The 23,062-nt window shown below is 34.7% G+C and overlaps 1 protein-coding gene across 1 annotated transcript; it reads left to right on the forward strand.

The window, feature by feature from the left end:
• Positions 1-3,524: 3,524 nt before the first annotated feature.
• On the forward strand, positions 3,525-9,682 carry LOC120255618 (serine carboxypeptidase-like 34). The gene is made up of 10 exons (XM_039263413.1): positions 3,525-3,840; positions 6,929-7,036; positions 7,129-7,224; positions 7,313-7,405; positions 7,500-7,585; positions 7,671-7,958; positions 8,045-8,181; positions 8,252-8,344; positions 8,518-8,623; positions 9,348-9,682. Exons 1-10 carry the CDS (start codon positions 3,570-3,572, stop codon positions 9,495-9,497), a joined length of 1,428 nt encoding a protein of 475 aa, XP_039119347.1. The 5' UTR covers positions 3,525-3,569; the 3' UTR covers positions 9,498-9,682.
• The last annotated feature ends 13,380 nt before the right edge of the window (positions 9,683-23,062 follow it).

A 23,062-nucleotide genomic window follows, 5' to 3' on the forward strand; every position in this document is an offset into this window, starting at 1 on the left:
AGTGAGTGGAGATGGATATTAATTAGTGAGTGAGCATTCAATTTGTGTGAGTGAGTGAAGACGGACATTAATTAGTTTAAAAAATTGCTAATTACTATTAATAGTTATTTGTGAGTGAGTGGAGAGTCTGTTTGCAAGTGAGTGTTTTTTTATTAATTAAAAATTAGAGGGGGTTTAAAATCCCCTTTGTATATTTATAAAAAAAATAAAATTAAATGCACAGTTATCAAGTCGGGTTTTTAAAAATCTCCCTAGAAATGTGCTTCTAAAAATAAAAACTGGTGTGGTGAGGGCTTATGGCATAGTTTACAAATAATTCATGGATAAATAGCTAAAATTTATTGATATTGATTTCTCTAATGATTATGATAGTAAGTTGTTATGCAAGTTTTTTAAGGGTGTGTACATAAAAAGCAAAAATATTCTCCATTAAAAATTAACCTAAAGTGCAAAAGTATTTGAAATCCAAATTTGTAAGGGCATATAAATAAACTTAGAATGATGTTTTCCTCTTAAATCTAAGCACAATCATTAAAACCCAGAACCCAACTTTCTAAAAGTATATAAGCAAACCTAACAGAAAAACTTTGACTTCCTTTTCTCCTTTTTTTTATAAATTTATGATTTATCCACTTTATTCAAAAAAAAAAAAACTTTGACTTGTCATAAAAGACATTTAATCTGAATTTATGATGGAATGTAAGAAAGTTTAAGATGTTCTTTTCTCCTTTCTCCATCCAAGAATGGTAGGGGATGACAATTAATTTATCCGGGGATATGGTAGCAAAATAATTTGGCTTTGTGGAATATATCCACAAATAATATAATATTTATAGAGGTGTATAAGAAAAGACCTGCTTTCTCAGGGTATATCCATGCATATATAATTTTCCACAACTCAAGACAATTATATTACAAACATAAAACTTCCATCCTTTTAAAAGGAAGGTAACCATGCCATCTTCAAATGCTAGTGACCTGATTTACACTTTAAGGCATCCACTTTCATGAAGAAAGGAGAAAGGTACACAAGCCCAGTAAGAAAAAAAAAACATCGTTTTTATTCACTTAATTTGCACTAAATCATCATTGACATTATATGTTGAATTCTTGGGGTTCTCTTTTTTACTTATTTGCCCCTAAAAATTCAACTAATGGTGCGTATAGCTCTCAATAAAATTCAATGCAATGTAATATGACATAAAATATCTCAATATCTTAAATGCAATGTATATCCTCTGAAGTTTGATTTTTTTCAAATATTGCTTTTACTCCATATAGGCCATTAAAATATATCATTAAAAGTAATATGACAAAACCCCCAATTAAAAATTTCTAATGGTCATTAATTTAATATTTTTCCATATATATCTAAATAAAAAATAAAACTCATTTTATTTATTACTTTTAAAATCTTAAAAATTTCTAGCTTATAAAGCTAATATCTTTGCATTTAAAATAATTAACACTGCTAAACGTAGTTTAGTTATTTAAATGGAACTATATTTTTATTATGATAAAAATTCAATGTATAACTTATAATATATTTCAATATAATATATATATATATATATATAGGGCAGAGGATATACGTGAAAAAAAAAAAAATTTTAAAGCCTACGGATGATAATTGGCTGTATTATATGATATACCTGCAATTAATCAAATTTTCAGTAGCATACATTTAAAAAAAAAAAACCCATAATTTTTTATCATGTCTATTATATGGTAGTTTTTTTAATCAAATTTTCAGTAGCATACATTGAAAAAAAGCCCATAATTTTTTATCATGCTCTATTATAGGGTAGTTTTTTTACTGTGGCTTTAGATATTATCATAATGCATAAATAGAATGTTATTTTACGTTTATTCGTAATCAGTATACTATTATTATTTTATATTTTAAATTATTAGTTTTGTTAGGTCAGTTATTAGATTTTTAAGAATCAAGCGTACATACCACAACAATCAAAAGAAAAGGTATAAATGTACGATAACAACACTCAACTTTTAATTTAAATTCTCCTCCATAGGTAGCTGTTTACTTGGAATAGCTTCTGATTTAAGTTCATAACACTGCTGTATCAACTTGCTACCTCAGTGTGCTGCCACCTTGGCAAACCTATGTGGGAAATAATGCCAACTAATAAAAATACTAACACCATTACTAACACAAGTCATTATACTTTTATTGTATGAAGATTTTAAAATTATATATTTAAAAAACGATCCTTATACCAGAGATAAATCTAATATTTTCTTTATGAGATATTATATATATTTAAATTTCAAATTTGATATAAAATGCTAAAGTATTGTTTATATTAGATATTATTCTAATTTTATTATCCAAAATCACTTCTCTATTGTCATCTAAATCATAATAAGAAAAAGTTCGAAAAGATGCCATAATTAAGATCATCCGAATCTAAAATAATTTAATTTACTCTTAGGTCCGTTTGATAGGCAAAATTTTGAGAGACAACACAGAACAACTTTTGTTGTTATGTGTGTTTGACTGTCATATACGGACGAGTAAAGACTCCAGCCTGTACTCAGTAGAAGATGGTAGACATTTATGAGAACATTGTCCCTATTTAAAATTAAAATATATACTCATTAAAGGTCGATAATACTGATTTATTTTTCGTTTTATTTATTTATTTATCTTTTTATTTATCTTTTAAAATTTAGTTGTTTATTTATTTTTATTTAAAAATTTTTATTTATTTTATTTATATATCTATTTATTTATATCTTTAGGATTTAAATATTAATGAAAAATTTATTTGATTAGGGATTAAATGCTTTTTAAAATTATGTTATTTTTAACATTATTATTGTTGTTAGTGCGCTATAGAAAATTTGATAAGATTTTCATAAATATTATTGTATGTTTTTATTATAAAAATAAATATAGAATAATGAGGTATTATCGTAATTTTACTATTTTGTGTTTTATAACTTTACAAATCAAAATCGACTGGGAAACCACAAAGCACTTCGTGCGATGTACTTCAATTATTTGTACTGTACTGTATTGCTTGTGCTGTTCTCTATAACAAATCAAACGGACCCTTAATCTGGTTTTTTTTAAAGAAAGGTTTTTTAAAAGTTTATCCCCCACAGAAAATTAGGAAAAAAAAAAATGAAAGAAAATGCCGGAGATAATTAGTATATCTTAAATTTCAAAATTCCCAGCCAAAACAATACCTAACGATTGAATTCAAAATGTAGTTAATCCTTAAAATAATTTAAAAACAATCAAAGTTAAACAAACATCTCTACATTTGTGCTGGATCTTCGCTGTATGTAATTCTCTTCACCAACTACCATATCCGTTCCCCAACCCTCCAATTAGATCTCGTTATCCCCCTCCCCTTATATTACTTTCGCGGTTCCCATCACCTTACATTACTTCTTTTCCCTCTTATAACCTTTGAACTTTTTCTATATATATATATATACACACATATATATATATATATATACTAATTACCAATATATATATATATATATATTTATAATACTAAGTTCTTTGTACTAGCATTCCATTCCTCATAGTAACAATGAATACCATCTTCTCTTCTTTTTCTTCTATTCTATACCTTCTCCTTTTTTCTTGGTTTTCAGTGGAGTCTGCAGTGCTACCAGATGATGTATTGGCTCAACAAAAAGCTGACCTTGTAGGTCGTCTTCCGGGGCAACCTCCGGTGAACTTCCGACAATACGCCGGGTATATTACTGTCAACGAAAGCCATGGCAGGGCTCTCTTCTACTGGTTCTTTGAAGCCACTCACAAAGTTGAGGAAAAACCTCTTCTTTTGTGGCTCAATGGAGGTAATCCTATCCATCATTCTTTAATTTTGCCTTTGTTAATTAATTAGAATTTGTTTTTCTTTCTCTTGTACTTGTCTTAGTTCAATGACTTCATCTTCCAGTACCTTTGATTCGTTAAATGCATGCTGTATATTGCTTTAATTATCATGTTATCTTTTTCACTAGAATTATTTCATTCTTTATCTTCTCCTTGTTTTAGTCCAACCAGTTTCATATTCCATAAGAAATAATTTATGAAATGCATATAATGCTTTAATTATCATGCTCATGAAAATTAGTTCACTACTCTTTTGGTTTCTCCTTGTCATATTATTCATGCTTATCCTTTCATTAGAATTAGTTCATTCTTAATTTTTTTTCTCTTCTTTTGTTCAAGTTCGGTCACCAATACCATTAATTAAACATCAGCTTGCATATACAAACAAGTTCATTAACAGTTGTGCTCTCTTTGTACTAGTTTCAGTCCATAATATCTTATTTTTTTGGTGGAAAAAAAGGTCATCCGTTGATAAATCAACAAGAAGCTACCAAAATCATTTAATTCAGTGTTGTGCATCCATCATCTAATATTCAAATAATTCATGCAACTAATATCACATTAATAATACTTAGTTAATTAATTAAATGAATAATAATTATGAGCGTCTCTCCACATCAATTTAGCCGGCTATTTAGAACATTCAAAGGTAGGGCTTGAGTGATTTGTTGACTAGATATTTTGATTTTTTGGTTAGATGGGGCCTCCTCACATTAAGGATAAAGACATAAATGATTATGATATGCCACCCTTTTCTGTTTTTTGGTCAATTAAAGATGAGAATAATTAATTTGCATGCCAACCTAACATCAAGGGCTTTTGTTATGTTCATTATATAATTAATCCTCTTAAATTATTGTTAGGTGGGTCAGATAATTCCATTGAGAGCTTGATATCCTTTTAGGGATGCGCATGATTTTGTCTCTAGTCTACGTAAAGCTTCCAATTTGACTTTTTGACTTCCCTTATGATTTATGTAGAAAGATTAAAAGCTTTTTAAATGATTATTTGTGAGTTGTTTATTTGTGCTTATGTTGGTGGTTTCTATATATGTTGTTTTCTAAAAGTTGTTCTGAATATTCATTTTCATGCCTTAACTTTTCTTTGATTCGCATGTCAGTGTCTCAATTTTCTAATTTTATTCCAAACATTGTTTAAATAAAAAAAATGCTTTTGCATCTATAAAAGTGGGTGAGATCTTATTAAACAAAGATATTTCATTATCTAGTATTTATAATGTATTTAAATTTAGACATATTTATCTCCTCTCATGAAGTATATGTGTGGGATATGATGCAGACGTATTATTTTGACCTAATTCAACTCAAAAGTGTAAACAAATACAAAAAAGAAAAAATAAATAAATCAAAGTTTATATATTAAAGTTCATGTTTTTTAAATTAACTAAGTTGAGACTATTATTAGTCTGATAACCTGAAGAAAAGAGAATGAGAGATTGTTAGGTATTTTTAAATTGTTTTCTACTTGATTTTTGGTCATGCAATAGTATACAGATAAGAACTCTTTTTCACACTTGTATATATATATATATATATATATATATAACAGCAATTATTTTTATTGAATGTAGGTTGATATTGTAGTTCTTTTTGTCAGTGTTTACTTCTAGTGGGATTGGTATTGTCTTTGTACCTCTCCATTTTGTTCTGTTTTTTTTAATCATTTTTAATAAACGTGATTTATTCTTTTTTTTTAAATACTTATCTATGTTTAAATATAGAATATAGATAAATAAAAAAAATAAAAAATAAAATAGTTTTTCTATAAATGCTTGTAGTTGAGCATATCAAATAACAATTACTTACAGGAGTATATATTTATAGGTAAATCAGTGTTTACATAGGTCAAAAACTTATTTTAAGTTAGGTATAAGAAAATCATTTCTTAATTTAAAGATAACTTCCCAGTCATATTATTGTTTTGGTACTTTCATAGAAGAAGAAGAAGAAAAGATAAAAGAGGATAAGGAGATGGAGAGGGACCAATGAGACCATCTCTAGCCAAAATATGGTCCATTGGTAGTGACATCCACTGTTGAAAGGTAGATGAGATTCAATTGAGATTTTGAAGTCCTTGTAGAAAGTTAAGAACCACAGCACCTAGGGGAGGTTTTTGTCCGCCATTGCTTGTGAAGATTCTTGATGTTACTCTCTTTCTCTCATACTTTCCTCCACTTCTTTTTTCCTCCACCCACTTTGCCTATCCATGTTGGTACCACATTCATGTGTTCAACTCTTCTTTCATGTCACCACCATCACCACCACTTTAAATTCAATTGAACTTACTAGTTTCTCATTACATGTCAAATGGGGGAAACAGTCTTTTAAACATACATGATTTGGAGTTGAACATATAAAACAACATCATTTACAATGTATAATTGTAGATTCTAGATACATAATATATATATGATCTAGGCATTTTTCTTATATATACCTCTTCTTTTCCCTGCTTTGATAGAAAACCTTGGATCGTTTTATTTCTCTTTTTATTTATTTTTTTTTCTCATCATTTTCCTATATTGAAGCCCTTGAGATATAAGGAGTTATATGCGAAACAAAATATTGATAAGAAAATAGAAACATGAATATATATATATATATATATATATATATATGTTAGTGTAACTCGAGTTTTACATGTGATGAATCAACATCAACATTGTTATTGCATTTTTGCCTGGTTTTTTGTCGAACCATATAATTCAGATAACTTTTATATCTGTATCAGAGCTTTTGTCAGACAGTGATAAATGAGAAAAATGAGTCATACATATGTATGTTTTCTTGCTGGGGCCACTAAACAGGCTATCATTGTCATGATCACTCATAGGCATGCGGTTGAGAGTTTCGAGTCCAAGACGATATCAATAGGACCACATAAGTGAAAAGTTGTTTGGATTGATGAGAGATAGTATGAATGAAAAAGAAAACAATAAAGAATATTTGTTTTCTTGTGTTCTTGTTTTTACTAATTGATCAAATTTTGGTTTTGTCTAATTCATTTTATTCACAAAATTGTGTAAGACAGGGCCAGGTTGCTCATCGGTTGGGTTCGGTGAAGCCGAGGAACTTGGACCTTTTCTGATGCAGAAAGGTGTGCCAGAACTCAAATTCAACAAACATTCATGGAACAAAGGCAAGTCTGATTGTTAATATTTGTCTAATTCAAACAATTTATTAACTATTAATAAAAATTTACTGATTGTAATTTATCTTATGAATTGATAGAGGCTAATTTGCTGTTCTTGGAAGCACCTGTTGGTGTTGGGTTTTCTTACACTAATACAAGCTCTGATTTACTTCATCTTGGAGACAGTTTCACTGGTTAGTTAATTCAATTCAATTCATTCATGATGTTTTTTTGCATTTGAATATCTTGAAAAATGACATCATTTTCTTTCTCAATTTGAAGCAAGTGATTCATATGCATTCCTTGTGAATTGGTTCAAAAGGTTTCCTCAATTCAAGTCCCATGACTTCTACATTGCTGGAGAGAGTTATGCAGGTATATTACATGTCTATATATATATATGCAAACCCCTCAATCCTTATTAATGTCATTAGACATTGAATTACTGATTCTCTCCTTCTTCTGACAGGACATTATGTTCCCCAACTTTCTGAGAAAATTTTTGATGCCAACAAAGAAAGTGCAGAGAATTATATAAATTTCAAAGGGTTCATGGTACTGTATGCTTCTAAAAAAATTTCCAACTGATAAAGATTTTGAAATAGTGGCTAATTAATGCAAACTATGAATTGTGATTTAGATAGGGAATGCCCTAATGGATGACGAAACTGATCAACGGGGAATGATTGATTATGCTTGGGACCATGCCGTTATCTCTGATAAAGTCTACTTTGGTGTCAAGAAGAGCTGCAACTTCAGTGTGCCTGACAGCAAAATATGCAATGCAGCATTGGACAAATACTTTGATGTCTATAATTTAATAGACATGTATAGCTTATACGCACCGACTTGTGTTAATAGCTCAATCAGTTATTCAAGACAGATGAATATGATTGAAGGGGTTGCTCCGAAACTTTTCTCTAAATACGTAAGTTGTTTCAGAAATAACTGATAGTCCTAGATCGTTTAAGTTAGTAAATAACAACAATATAAATTTAATTACATATATTGTAGAGAGGATGGCATCAAAAGCCAGCAGGATATGACCCATGTGTCTCAGATTACACTGAAGTTTATTTTAACCGGCAAGATGTGCAAGAAGCTCTGCATGCAAACACGACAAAAATCCGATATAATTGGACTCATTGCAGGTATGCAGAAATTTAATTCATTATATTTTATGTTTTCAGATTTTAATCTCTGGTTAATTTAATTTTGAAGTGATGTGATCACCAAATGGAAGGAAGCTCCATCTTCAGTACTGCCAGTAATACGAAAACTTGTTGATGGAGGAGTAAGAGTCTGGGTTTTCAGGTAAAAATTGACCCTAGTTCATTTATTTTATACTGACACAAATTTAAAATTAAATTTCACAGCAAAAAGAAATTAATATTTGTTTATTTTGTTGTGTTAATACATGCTAAAATAAATACATATTTGATACATTAGTTTAAGTAGGCTCCTACATAACAATTTGATCATTGTAGCGGTGACACTGATGGGAGGATTCCAGTGACAGCTACAAGATATACACTAAGAAAGCTTGGTCTCAAGATTCTCCATGATTGGAAGGCATGGTACAATAATGAGCAGGTATTTGTTTGGTCTTTTTTATTGCATTATTTATGTATTTACGGATTTGTTAATTATCCTTCAATTTTCCATAAATATTAAAAACTGTTATGTTGAGAAAAATTTATTTTGTAAAAAATCATTTTGGTTTTTTTTGAATTGTTTTAGGACAAATAGAGATGTCCATCTATATTTAGCTTTTGTTTTTTTATCTCTATAAACCATTAATGTTACATGAAGTTAAGTTTCTAGTATAATTCAACTTTTAATACAAAATAATAATAATAATAATTGTAACACAATTACGATAATATGTTTTGACACATGTCCTTATATGTACATACAAAAAAGCATTATTCTTAAACTTTTGATTACTATTTTATTTTTTAAACTAGCAATTTTTTTTAAAGAAGAAAATTAACATCATTCTTATAGAGATATCATTTGTAAGCTTGTTTATAATTATTAATAAGTTTACCAAATGATTACTATTCATAAGGAATGTCAGTATAACAAACCTATTTGATCAATACAATTAACATTACTCATAATCATTTAAAAAAAATATTATTTTAAAATTTTCATCAATATAATTTTAGTGAGACAATTAAGTATATTAATGTTTTTCACATGCATACAGTGACTTGTATATGGGATATGGATATAATTTTTCACTTATATAAATATATATAAATTTCTGACTAGCATGATGATGATGATGATGATGATGATGATGATGATGCAGGTTGGTGGATGGAGAATTGTATATGATGGGCTAACATTTGTAACAATCCGGGGAGCAGGACACCAAGTGCCAACATTTGCACCAAAACAAGCACGCCAACTTGTTATACATTTCTTGGCCGGTCAACAGCTTCCTTCTTCAGCATTTTAGGATTATTGCCTTCCTCATGATTATTAATTCTTGCTCATAAGTTTCAAATACAGAAAGAAAAGTGACTCAAATAAAACTTGGAATTTGTATAGACTGTTTGAGCACTGTTTACCATTTTCTGGTGTGGGTGATCTATTCATGCATGTATTTTTATATAAATGCTTCTTAAGTGTTTATTGTTATTATTGTTGTTGTTGTGATTTTGGTGAGTTTGGGACTTTTTAGTGGTGTTGAGCTGTTAAATTAATGCAAGCTAAACACAATAATTTGATGTTTGAAATTTTATTAATAAATCTCTGTTCACTTTTATTTTTTGGAAGAAGCCAGATGTTTTGAGGCCATAAAATAAAATTTTCAATTATTAAAATTAGAATATATATATATATATATTTATAAAATTTTAAGGTTGTTTAAATATATGCATTTCTGGTTCACGTATCTTCAAAATGTCAATTCAATATATATATATATATATATATATATATATATAAATTTTTAAGACAAATCATAAGGTCTGATAAGTAACAATTTCAACAAAATCGTTGCGGAGCATTAATATGCTTATGGATGTCAGATTATGCCAATGCAAAAAAAAGACAAGTGCCAAGTAAGACAAACATTTATAGGGTGTTTGGTTTTGTTAGTACAACTTAAATAATTTTTTTTAGGTATTCAGTTAAAATGCTAAAAAGGGTCTTAATGTAGCAAAAATAACCAAAAGTCATGGATTTGTTTTTTATTAAAGAAAGATATTTGACAAATTAGATTTAATTAAAATATTTTTCTAACTTATATATATATATATATATAATATTAATATATTAATATTTAATAAAATAACTGTTAAAGTTTATTTGCAATAATTTTCACTTGTATTTATTTGGGAAAAACATCCTTAATTTATCAATGCATAATCTGCCTGAATTTTCTTCTTAATGTAACTATGTACGACGTACGACGGTATTTGTAAATGTAATATTTTTTTTAATTTTTTTTGAAAAGATGGATAAACCATTTACTATTTAAAAAAAATTGTGAGTGCAATATTCACTAGTATGTCAATATGATATGTTGGCATTATATCCCTAAATAAGAGCTTTCTATACACAAAAGTAAATAAAACAATATTTCTAGATGTTAAATGAAAGAAATTGAATTTTTTTCCATCACATTTTTTATCATCAAGCTCATTTTATGTGAGCAAGACAACATTCATGTAAATGATTCCTGATATTTTGAACATTATGTAGAGCCATATTACTCGGAATATATGAATACTCTACATCAACCAAAATTTTTCTTATTGGATGAAAAGATTGAAGTTCTCTATACAAATTGCCTTACGAAATGCCCTTTGATCTTGTGCTGACCCTTCCCATCTTGCTGAAGTAAATACAAAGCATATATTGAAATCCACCACCTCCAAAGTATTTTGAGTGTGATACATTTTACATCCATAAAATGGTATCGCTTGACCTCAAGGTGGACACACTGTCACATAAGTTCCATCAAAAACTCCAATACTATTCTAATTACAATAAAAATATCATTATAGCAACAAGTGCAATAACCTAAGCTTACAATTTAATTGTATAGATGCTTATTTAAAACTATTATGCTCTGTATCTTATGGCCTATGGTATCTGCATCATTTATAGCGTTATCGATGCAATTTAATAATATCTATTTCCAAATATCTCAGTGCCTTCAAAACCTTGTGATAAAGGAAATGAATTGTATACCTAGAATAATTAAACATTTTCTGTATTAGTTTACCTCAGAGCATAAATCATGAAGAACACATAAAATCCCTAGTATATAGAGATTTCTCTTATTGGTTACAAATGACATTTTTTTCATCACTCATGACATAGCTAAACAAAGACTGTCTATCTCATCCTAATTTCTTGATAATATTGACTATCATTTCAATCCTTTATCACTCAGAAGCAATCTATCACCTACACACGTAGAAATATGACATGAATTCTTATCAATATAATTACAGCAATTTAAAGTAGGGATGTTGGTAGTTAATGCAAACATATCAATCCACTTTTCATTACCTTCATTCTATTGATTTGTCAAATTAACTTGGAAACCATCTAGCTTTTTCTTACTATCATTGATAATTTCAACATCCGTTTAATCACTTGTATCCTAAAGCTCTATTTAACTATACATAATAAATAAAAACACCAAAAAAAGAACACAAATAAGCATATATATATATATATATATATATATATATAACATTGAATAAAATACATGTAGAGCAAATAAGTAATAAAACACACATGACACAAATATGTAGTAAAGCATTGATAACATAATTATCTAATTAAAACCAACTCACCATCATCAAACAAACCAGAAATGCACTATAAATCTATTTTGCATTTAGTTTGTTCCAATTATAAGTAACCTAACTAACATGGTCAATGTTGTCATGCCTTGAACTCGGCTTGCCGGACCTAGTGTGCTGACAAACGGCCACACACCCACAGTGCATAACATAATAGGTATGCAAGGCCTTAATGCTTGTTTCAGAGTAACACATTGACAATGCCCCTTGCGTGTGACCAGCAAGTGCACAGGTTTATCGAAGTAATAAATCTCAGGTGAGTGGGGTATCATATCCACAGGGAATAGTGAATAGAAACACCAAGATTGCTATTTAACTAGAATGAAGATGAGTTAAAAGTGATGTGAATAAGAATCAGTGCAAATGAAAATAAGAAAAAAGAAGGGAGGCGCAAGTAAAAAATAGGAGAGGCAATCGACGATAAATGGGGTACCTGGACATTGTTCACCCTAGGATTATTGTTTCAAGTGTAAGACCAATCATTATACTTCCTAACTGACGTCCAATGAGTTATGGAGATCCTTAAACACACGGTCCCTAAACTTAAGGTCAACGGTGACTAACCCTACACTATAACCCGGCGGAGAAATCTAACAATCTCGACACCTCACACTGCTAGGTTGCTTTAGGCTCTACGGATTTCAAGTGATAAACCCTATTCCTATATAAAGACCTAACCCTTTGGTCCAGGTGAAAGACCCCTAGTCACAATTAAGCCTCAGATACTAAAGTTCACTCTATTGCTTTCACAACTAAGCCCCAACGGAGTTCATATCGTTTAGCACTTCACTCTATTGTGACCGCAAAGAACTCTTGGAATGTGGAGGTAGGATAAATCATACCGGAGGGGAAAGGGACGCTCTGCTACCTCTCGACTCACCCTCTCGATCTTCTCCAATCTACCCTTGTCTAACCCTCGTGGTGTGTCACTCATCCACAAGGATTACCAACATAGATTCTCAACCTTAGTGTCACTCTAAGGGAAAATCAACACAATAAGCATTCAAGATTGGAACTCAATTAGAAACATCAATTAAGGAAAGCATAATAAAAGATCAAAGAAACAATATCATTCTAGGGTTTACAAGCCCAAGCACCCACTAAGGGTTTAGCTCTCTATGGAGCAAAATACAATCAACAATGAAGTCAAAAGTAAAGACATGCAATCCATGAATGAAAACCCCCTTGTGTTCGTGTCAAAGGTCTTGTGGATCGGCGACGTCTTCTTCAAGGTCCCCTAGTGAAACCTAGGGCACACCTCGCCGGATCGGTGCCGACGAAAGCTCCCCCAATAGCTATCTTCCAAAGGAAAACACGTTGTCCAAGGCCGTCAACCTCTCTAAAAGCCTTGCCAAAGCCTCTCCAAATCCTAGCTGCGGGCGCCTCCAAAGATGGGTGAAAGATAGAGAAAGGGTGGAAAAGAAGATCCCCAAAATCGGGCTGAATCGTGACTTAAATAAGGCTGGAATCGGGCATCCTCACGGGCCTGTGGATGTTCCACACGCCCTTGTAGAATTTCCACACGGGCCTATGGAATTTCCACACGCCTGTGTGGATTCTCTAGAATTTTGATTTTCGGCTGACTGTAAATAGTAACTACTACAGTAACTGCTACAATGATTTGCTATAGTACCCGGCCAAACACACTCCGGAATCCACTTTTCATCGAGGTAACATAAACGGGCACATGATCATGCCGTAGATCGCGTCGCTTCTTCAATAAACGGCTCATTGGTGAAGATTTTTCTATCATTGCACAAGTTGGGAAATACAAACATGACTGCCTTCGTGCCCCTCCAAATCATTGTAATTGCTTGAATACATGGAGGTTGGCACACATTAACGTATCTTTGAGCCCAACTTGTGTCTTCGCGTTTTGTCCTTCCAAGGTTTCACCAAATAGTGCATTCACGATCTACTTTGGCTTCTTTCCTTCATACTTAGCTTCACAACCCTACATGCGGAAAATAACACAAATACATATGTATTAGCGCTAAAATCTAATAAAAGTAATGCTCATCATAAGGAAAGAATACTTTCCATTCTTAACACACAAGCACTTATCACACATCTATAAATCTCAAAAGCCAAAAACCAAAATAGACAAAATTTACAAAATCCAAACCTTAGAGTTTACAATATGGACAAAAATTTGAGCTAAAACTAGTCTAGGGATAGGTCTACTACTTGCTCAATCCCACTAAGCTATTATATGCCTCATCTGAAAAAAATTCTATAACCAGAATATGAGCTTAACAACCCAGTAAGTAACTGACACACTCCTTGCATGTGTCCACAATTGCACAGGTCGCTCAAGTAATAAAGTGTACCCATTGGGTAGGGCAATTAAATCCACAGGGAATGGAAGTATTAATAGTGGCTACTTCTAAGTTTTCTAGTCGGAATCAAGAATATGATGAAGCAAATTAAACCACGTAAAGATAAATGTCACAAGTAAGTAAGCAAGAGTAAAAAAACGAAAGTTAGTCTCAATCAATGAAAATGAGATATTCGGGTGATGCTCCCCCCTAGGATTCAATGTTAAGCACAAGATTCGCAAAGTGTTTCTAACCCGGACTAGTTAAGTTGTGGAAATCCAAAGATAATCAGATCCTTCTTCCGGATTATTGATACTAGTCCTCTACGAGGTCCGGTGGAGAAATCTTTCAGTCTCAACACCTCACAACACATATGACCGCTAAGCACTCTAGGGATTCCAAAGGGTGCTACCGATTCCTAAAATTAGGCCTAACCCTACATCTAGGTGAAAGGTCCCTAACCCTCTATGAGGTCCCGGCGGAGAATTCTCTCAACACCTCACACCACATATGGTTGCATAAAACTTAGGGAATACGGAAATATAGTATGCCAATCGGAGAGGAAAGGTGACACTCTACTATCTCATTACTCACCCTCTTTAATTTTGAAATTTTAACCCTAATGAAGACCTCTCTCTCACCAAGGTGAACAAATTGACAATGCCCTTTTTGCGTGTGTACTGCAAGTGTATGGGTTTGTCGAAGTAATAATACCTTGGTGAGTGGGTAGTCAAATCCACAGGGAATAGTGATTAGAAACACAAAGATTGCTATTTAACTAGAATGAAAATGAATTAATAGTGATGTGAATAATAATTACTAAAAATAGAAATAAGAAAAGAAGAAGGAGGTGCAAATAAAAGATAGGAGAGGCAATCGACGATAAATGGCGCACTCCGACATTGCTCGCCCTAGGACTATTATTTCAACTACAAGACCAATCATTATGTTTTCTAACTAATGTCTAATGAGTCATGGAGATCCTTAAACACACGGTCCCAAACTTAAGGTCAACCGTGATAACCTACACTATGCCCAGGTGTAGAAATCTCTCAGTCTTGACACCTCACACTGTGCTAGGTTGCTTTAGGCTCTAGAGATTTCAAGTGATAAACCCTATTCCCTAAAATAGATCTATCCCTTTAGTCCAGGAGAAAGATCCCTAGTCACAATTAAGCCCCAGTTACTAAGGATTACTTTAACGCTTCACTTTGTTGCCTGCGTAACTAAAACCCAATGGAGGCAGGATAAATCACACCGGAAGGGAAAGGGAATGTTCTGGTACCTCCTGACTCACCCACTCGATCCTCTCCAATTTTGCTTTGTCTAACTCTCATGGTGTGTCACTCACTTACAAGGATTACCAATGTAGGCTCTCAATCCTAGTATCACTCTAAAGGAAAACCAATCAACAAGCATTCAAGATTGAAACTCAATAAAAGACATTAATTAAAAAACATAATAGAAAGGTCAAAGAAACAATAACATCCTAGGGTTTATAAGTCCAACTACCCACTAAGGGTTTAGCTCTCCATGGAGCAAGATACAATCAATATTGAAATCGGAAGTAAAAGTATGCAATCCATAAGTAAAACCCCCTTAGTATAATTGTTGATGGTCTTGTGAAGTAGCCTTGTCATCTTCAAAGGTTCCCTCATCAAGCCTAGGGCACACCTCGCCGAATCGATGCCGACGAAAGCTCCCCCAATAACTATCTTCCGAAGGAACGTGGTGTTGAAGGGCATAGAACCACTCCAAAAGCCTTCTAAACCCTAGCCGCGAGCTCCTCCAAAGATGAGAAAAAGATGGAGAAAAAGATCCCCATATCGGCTGAAAACGCTGCTTTAAATAGGATGGAATCGGGCTTCCACACGGGCATGTGGAATTTCCACATGCCCATCTGAATCTCCAAGAAATCTATTTTTGCGGTCTGTGAACAGTAACTGCTACAATAATTTTACTACATTACTTTGTTACAGTAAACTGCTATAGTACTCTACCAAAATACTCCCAAATCCACACTCTTCATCGAGGCCACATGAACAGGCACACATCCATGAGGTAGATCGTGTTGCTTCTTTAACAAAATCATATTTGACGACAATCTTGCTAGCTTTGCATAAGTTGGAACATATGATTGTGACTACCTTTGTGCCCCTCCAATTTGCATGTTCACTTGAGCACAACGGAGGTTGGCACACACTCACATGCCTTTGGGCACAACTTGTGTCTTAACGTTTGTTCACTTCAAGATTTCATCAACAAAGTGCCTCCACGATCTACATTGGCTACTTTCTTCCAATATTGTCTCCACAACCCTATATGTACAAAAGTAACACAAATACACATGTATTAGCGATAAAATCTGAGAAAAGTAATGCTTATTGTAAGAAAAGAATACTTTGTATTACTAATACATAAGCACTTATCAAACTCCCCCACACTTAAGCTTTTGCTTATCCTCAAGCAAAAATAAAACATTGAAGCATAAAAGAAGGAAATCTTGAAAGTGCTTGGCCTTAGGTTCACCAAAAGTATGCAAAAGAAGCATTCTATAAGTAAGGAAAATTTCAACACTAAATACGAAAAATCATTGCTCTAGCTAAAAACTCGAATAAAAAAGGATAACAAACTGACAAGTACCCCTTGCTTATATCCCGCAAGTACACGGGTTTGTCGAAGTAATAATCCCGGGTGAGCGGGGTCAAATCCACAGGGAGTAGGGAATGAAAGTACTTAATTTGGTTCTTAGCTATGTGGAAGATCAATAATGTTTGGTGTGAAATTGATTCAATTCTCAATAATAAAAGAAACAAGTGAGAGAGCAAGAATAAAAGAAAAAGGGTAAGGCAATCGATAAAGATGGGGTACTCGGATGATGCTTCACCTAGGATAATCGCTTCAAGTGCAAGGACCTCTATTATGCTTCCTAATCAATGCAATGGTGAGTCGTGGAAATCCTTACATACATAGTCCCAAATCTAAGGTCAACTATGCCTAACTCTATTCATGTCCCGAAGGAGAGATTAGCAACCCCTCAACCTCGCGACTCGAACAAAGTTGCAATGCGCCTAGGGATTCCAAGTGATAAATCACTTCCCTAATTATAGACCTAACCCTTTGGTCCGGACGGAAGGTCCCCTAGCAACAATTAAGCCCTAGATACTAAGATCCCCTCAACGCTTCACTCTATTGCACGCCAAGAACTAGGCCCCCAGCGGAGGTTCATCCCTTAGACCATTCACTCTATTATGGCCGCAAAGAACTCAAGGAACGGAGGTAGAATCTATCACGCCGGAGGGAAAGGGGACGTCCCTGCACCTCCTCGACTCACCCTCTCAACCCTCTCCAACCTAGCTTTTTGTCTAACGCCTGTGGTGTGTCACCACTCACAAGGTTACCAACAAGAACTCTCAACCCTAGTGTCACTCTAGAGGAAATGTTCATACAATCAAGCATTCAAGGTTGGAACTCACAATAAACATCAATTTATTGAAAGCATAATAAAGAAGTTCAATGAAACGAATACATCTAGGGTTCACAATCACCCAAGTACCCACTAGGGGTTTAGCTCTCCATGGAGTTAAGTACAATCAAAGAAATTGAATGTAAAAAGCAATGAATCCATAAAGAAAACCCCTCGATGGTCGTGGTCGATGGTCTTGTGGAAAGTCCTCTACTGTCGTCCCAAGGATTCCTTCGTCCGGATAGGATACGCCCCGATCGAAGCTCCCCTACCAACCTTCTTCCTAATGGAATCACGATGTCGGAGCGGTAGAACCTCTCCAAAATCTTGGCCAATACCCCTCGAAACCCTAGCCGAAACTCTCTCACAAGTTAGGGAAAAGATTGAGAAAAGAATGCCAAAATCGGGGCTGAATCGGCTTTAAATAGGGCTGGAATCGGGCGACTCCACGGGTGTGTATGGTACACACGGGTGTGGGTAATTTCCACACGCCCGTGTGGATTCTCCGAACCGCTATTTTCGGCCCGGTCAGTGAACAAATGAATCGATACAAGATTTGCTACAATGATTTTGCTACAGACTATGCCAAAAATACTCCCGAATCCACTTTTCATCGAGTTAACATAAACGTGCACACGTTTATGCCGTGAATCGCTTTACTTCTTCAATGACCGATAAGTTGATGGAGGTCTTGTTCTATGTGCATAAGTCGGAATGCTTGAGTGTGACTGCTCTTGTGCCCCTCCAAATGGTTGTGCAAACTCAAATACGGGGAGGTTGGCACACACTCTAGCATCTCGCACCCGACTTATATCTTCGCGTTTGAACCTTAGCAAGATTTCCTCCAAAATCGGTGCATTGTGATCCACATTGGCTTCTTTCCTTCATAATTGGTTTCACAACCCTACCTGCATAAAAGTAACATAAAAACACACATATTAATGTAAAAACCCGAGAAAAGTAATGCTCAACATAAGGAAAGAATGCTTCGCATTCATATCACACAAGCACTTATCAAACTCCCCCACACTTAAGCTTTTGCTTGTCCTCAAGCAAAAATTAAACATTCTGTGCATCAATGAAGAAAATATTGAAAGTGCTTGGCCTTAGGTTCACCAAATTATACAAAGAGAGCATTCTACAAGTAAGGGAAATTTCAACATTAAAAACAAAAAATCAAAGCTCTAGCTAAAAACTTGAATAAAAAAGGACAACAAACCCGAAATCGTGTACGTGTGTGAATTCACTCAAAACAACCCAAGGTATACTCCTCAAAATTCTAAGTACAAGGGACTTATTTATCTACAAAAGTGACAACAATTTCAAAGATAGTAGTAGCTTCACACATCCTCTAAGGTAGCCCTTTCCAAAGCGGCCGCTAAGGTAGCTTTCACACATTCGAGGTGGTAGCTCTTTCTCACCGGAGTGGTAGCTTTCACTCATCCCTATGAGATAGCTCTTTCTCTCATTAGGCATAGCTAGTATCCCTACTTATGAGAGTAGCTTCATACTCATAGGTGGTAGCTCTTTCCACCCAACAAGCACAATAAAAACTATTTTTGTTTCTTTTTTCTTTTGCATTTTTCCATTTTTCAGAATTTACACAAGAAACAACTATAACTAGTCCCTTTAACATCAAACTTGAGTTTCCAATAGAGTTTAAAGAGTGAGTAGTGTAACAAGTATAAATCGGGTAAAAAAATTCCTAGAAATTCGTGCAAGAACTAGAGCATGAAAACATTCAATGTTAGAAATTCTCCTAAACTCAAGAATACAATGCTTGCAACTAAGGTGAACCGCCATTGGCTATGTGAGCATATAACAATCATGAACAATAGAAAAAGATGTGTGCACTATGAAACTCCCCCACACTTAAGTTGTACATTGTCCTCAATGTACTCATGCAAGCTCACTAAAAATATATCATTCAAAAATAGATGTGGGAGAAGCAATCAAAACAATACTCCCCGACTCCCTAGTGTTGCGCTTTGATGAAGCTAATTCGCTGGGGAGTAGTGTTTCAACGGGTTGTGAAGCTCACACGGCTAAGTGCCAAGCACCTTGGCCGTGCCCATGACTAAGTCTCAATTCCCCAAGATGACAAGACCATCTCGCACGCATACACGAGGGGGTTCAGTGAAGCTCAAGAAAAACAAAAATAACTCGAGTATACAAAAAGATAGAGCAATGAATACAACTCGAGACAACAATTGAAAAATAAACTCGAAGGAAAAATCCCCGTCTCGAGTATACAAATCAAAAATAAAATGCAGAAAGTAAAATGCAAAAAAATAAAAACAAAGAAGGTAAAGACGCCTCAAGTGTCGGTGTCAATAGCTAGTACATCTGTTTCCATTGCTGGTGAAGATGACGCTGGTGCTGCAAAATAAATGATGATTGGTAAAGAAAAAAGAAAGAGAAGCTTACCGACAAAATGAGAATGAAAGACTAGAAAACGGCCGGAAAACTCAATTAACAACCCTCTAAAACGACGGTGAGAGGTCAGGAGAGAGCAAAGATATGTTCTCAAAACGTTTGAGTGTGAAAAGATAAAGAAAAACCGAAAAAGATTTTTAAAGAAAACCCGTGGTTCTAGCATTTCAGACATCCACACGGGCGCAGTGGAAACTACCCACGCCTGAGTGCTCGACCCACGTGGGCGCACGCACGCCCTCGTGGACTCTCCATGCAACCGAAAAATTTTCTAAGACCCACGCCTGCGCGAAAAATTCCACGAGGACGGGACATTCACGAGCCCAACTCACGTGGGCAAACGCACACCCCTGTCTTCCTGGACGGAGAAATCCTCCGGCAGATTCGCACGGGCGCGCGAAAATTACCCACGCCCGTAGGTGCTCCTGGGATAAACCGCCTAACTCGCAGGAATTCACGCCTGCGCGTAAATTACCCACGGGCGCAGTGACGCCTCATGGTCGCTCACGTAGGGCGCCCACACACCCCCGCTGCCTTCTCTCGATGAGCTCGCAGGCAAAATCCACCCAGCGCAGCGTAAATTCCACATGCCCATGTGTTTTCTCCTGGATGCCTTAGAAAAATTTCGCAGTGCTCGCAGTAACTATTCTCAAACATGTTTACACACTCAGAGCCTGCTATATTATGCAAAATTTACCAGATAAAAACATGAAATAGAACTCAAACGACCAGAACTTCACCAAAACACATGAAACCACAAGATAACACCAACGGGCCACAAGAAAAGCATAGCAATGGCATATAAGGATCCAAACACCAACAGTCAAGCTCTTATTCATGCAAACACTAAACTAAAACTAGGAAAACAGTAATTGCTTGGGTTGCCTCCCAAGAAGCGCTTGTTTTACATCACTTAGCTTGACGTACTTCTTCCTTACCTTATGAGGGCTTGAAAAGAGTGTGTTCCTCCCGACTAGATATTGCATAGCTACTTCCTTTAAACCAAAAATCTAATTGCCGGGGTGGAATATTTGTTGGAGGTCCAACCATCTTACCTTTGGCCTCCAAGGAAACAATTTGGGTTGGGAATTGTCCAAGCTTAGCATAGGTGGGTCATTGGATGGTTTAAATCTCCCTACCCACATCTTCTCCCAACCCCAAAAATCTCTTTCTTGCAATTTACTGAATTGATCAATCCCAAAGAGTGGTGCTTGTTCCATTACCTTAGGGATTTACTTTTTCTTGTGTATTTTTCGACTTCAAAGGAACATGACACTAGCAAATCCCCTTGAAAAATTTTTCTCGCCACAAGCACAATCTTCATTCACACCGTCCAAAAATCTCAAAATGGTATTCAGCCTTCTCTCTTTGCATTTTTCTACACCAATGTACTCAATTTGCTCAACTTCTTCATTGTCGCTCACTACCACATCATCTCTACAAGGAACTTGAATTGCTTGCTCAAATGCTTGTTGTTCCTTGGAGAGTGTGTTAAGTATCCCTCCTAATTGATGCTCAAGGTTCTTAAAGGAGGCTTCATGACATCTTAGTGTGCTCTCCATATTTTGGATGCAGACATCGGATGCTTCAATGAAGTTAGCTAATACTCTTTGCAACTGAAGTGCATCCTCTCCGAGTATCTCACCCGTTTGACATTCCTCTTGAGGTGCCTCCCGATATTGTTCACCATTATCCCATAATACGTTTGGGTAGCCGACTTCAATTGGATGATATGCGTTGTAACATGGAATGTTCTGTTGTTGTGAAGCTAAAATTCTATCAACTTTTTTCACTCGGAGCTTCAACCTCGCAAATGTAGAGCAATGATCGGGTCAATCATCATTTAAAAATCCTTGCAAGAAAAAAAGTAAGACATGACAAAAAGAAAATAAATGAGAATGATGGAAGAATAAGAAAGTGTGAAATAATTTTAGAACAAATCGAACGGTGATAGAGAAGAGATGTGAAATAGAATGAAGGGTAAATAGCTAAGAAAACAAAGTGCAAAGTATCTCTAAATGCCTACTCCCCGGAAACGGGGCCAAAAACTTGACAAGTACCTCTTGCTTATATCCCACAAGTGCACGGGTTTGTCGAAGTAATAATCCCGGGTGAGCGGGGTCGAATCCACAGGGAGTAAGGAATGAAAGTACTTAATTTGGTTCTTAGCTATGTGGAAGATCAATAATGTTTGGTGTGAAATTGATTCAATTCTCAATAATAAAAGAAACAAGTGAGAGAGCAAGAATAAAGAAAAGGGTAAGGCAATCGATAAAGATGGGATACTCGGATGATGCTTCACCTAGGATAATCGCTTCAAGTGCAAGAACTCTCTATTATGCTTCCTAATCAATGCAATGGTGAGTCGTGGAAATCCTTACATACATAGTCCCAAATCTAAGGTCAACTATGCCTAACTCTATTCATGTCCCGGAGGAGAGATTAAGTAACCCCTCAACCTCGCACTCGAACAAAGTTGCAATGGGCTCTAGGGATTCCAAGTGATAAATCACTTCCTAATTATAGACCTAACCCTTTGGTCCAGACGGAAGGTCCCTAGCAACAATTAAGCCCTAGATACTAAGATCCCCTCAACGCTTCACTCTATTGCACGCAGCAACTAGGCCCCGGTGAGGTTCATCCCTTAGACCATTCACTCTATTATGGCCGTAAAGAACTCAAGGAACGGAGGTAGAATCTATCACGCCGGAAGGGAAAGGGGACGCTCCCTGCACTCTCACTCGACCCCTCACCCTCTCCAACCTAGCTTTTGTCTAACGCTCGTGGTGTGTCACTCACTCACAAGGTTACCAACAAGAACTCTCAACCCTAGTGTCACTCTAGGGGAAATGTTCATACAATCAAGCATTCAAAAGTTGGAACTCACAATAAACATCAATTTATTGAAAGCATAATAAAAGAAGTTCAATGAAACGAATACATCTAGGGTTCACAATCACCCAAGTACCCACTAGGGGTTTAG

The sequence above is a fragment of the Dioscorea cayenensis genome, unplaced genomic scaffold (genome assembly GCF_009730915.1).
Source record: "Dioscorea cayenensis subsp. rotundata cultivar TDr96_F1 unplaced genomic scaffold, TDr96_F1_v2_PseudoChromosome.rev07_lg8_w22 25.fasta BLBR01001109.1, whole genome shotgun sequence".
In the NCBI taxonomy this organism is placed as follows: domain Eukaryota; kingdom Viridiplantae; phylum Streptophyta; class Magnoliopsida; order Dioscoreales; family Dioscoreaceae; genus Dioscorea; species Dioscorea cayenensis.

Excerpts from the sequence above, each read along its gene's own strand:
- LOC120255618 (XM_039263413.1), top strand. The coding sequence starts at position 3,570 with ATGAATACCATCTTCTCTTCTTTTTCTTCTATTCTATACCTTCTCCTT. Across the intron at positions 7,406-7,499 it reads TGCTGGAGAGAGTTATGCAG|GACATTATGTTCCCCAACTT; the intron begins GTATATTACATG and ends TTCTTCTGACAG. Across the intron at positions 7,959-8,044 it reads CGAAACTTTTCTCTAAATAC|AGAGGATGGCATCAAAAGCC; the intron begins GTAAGTTGTTTC and ends CATATATTGTAG.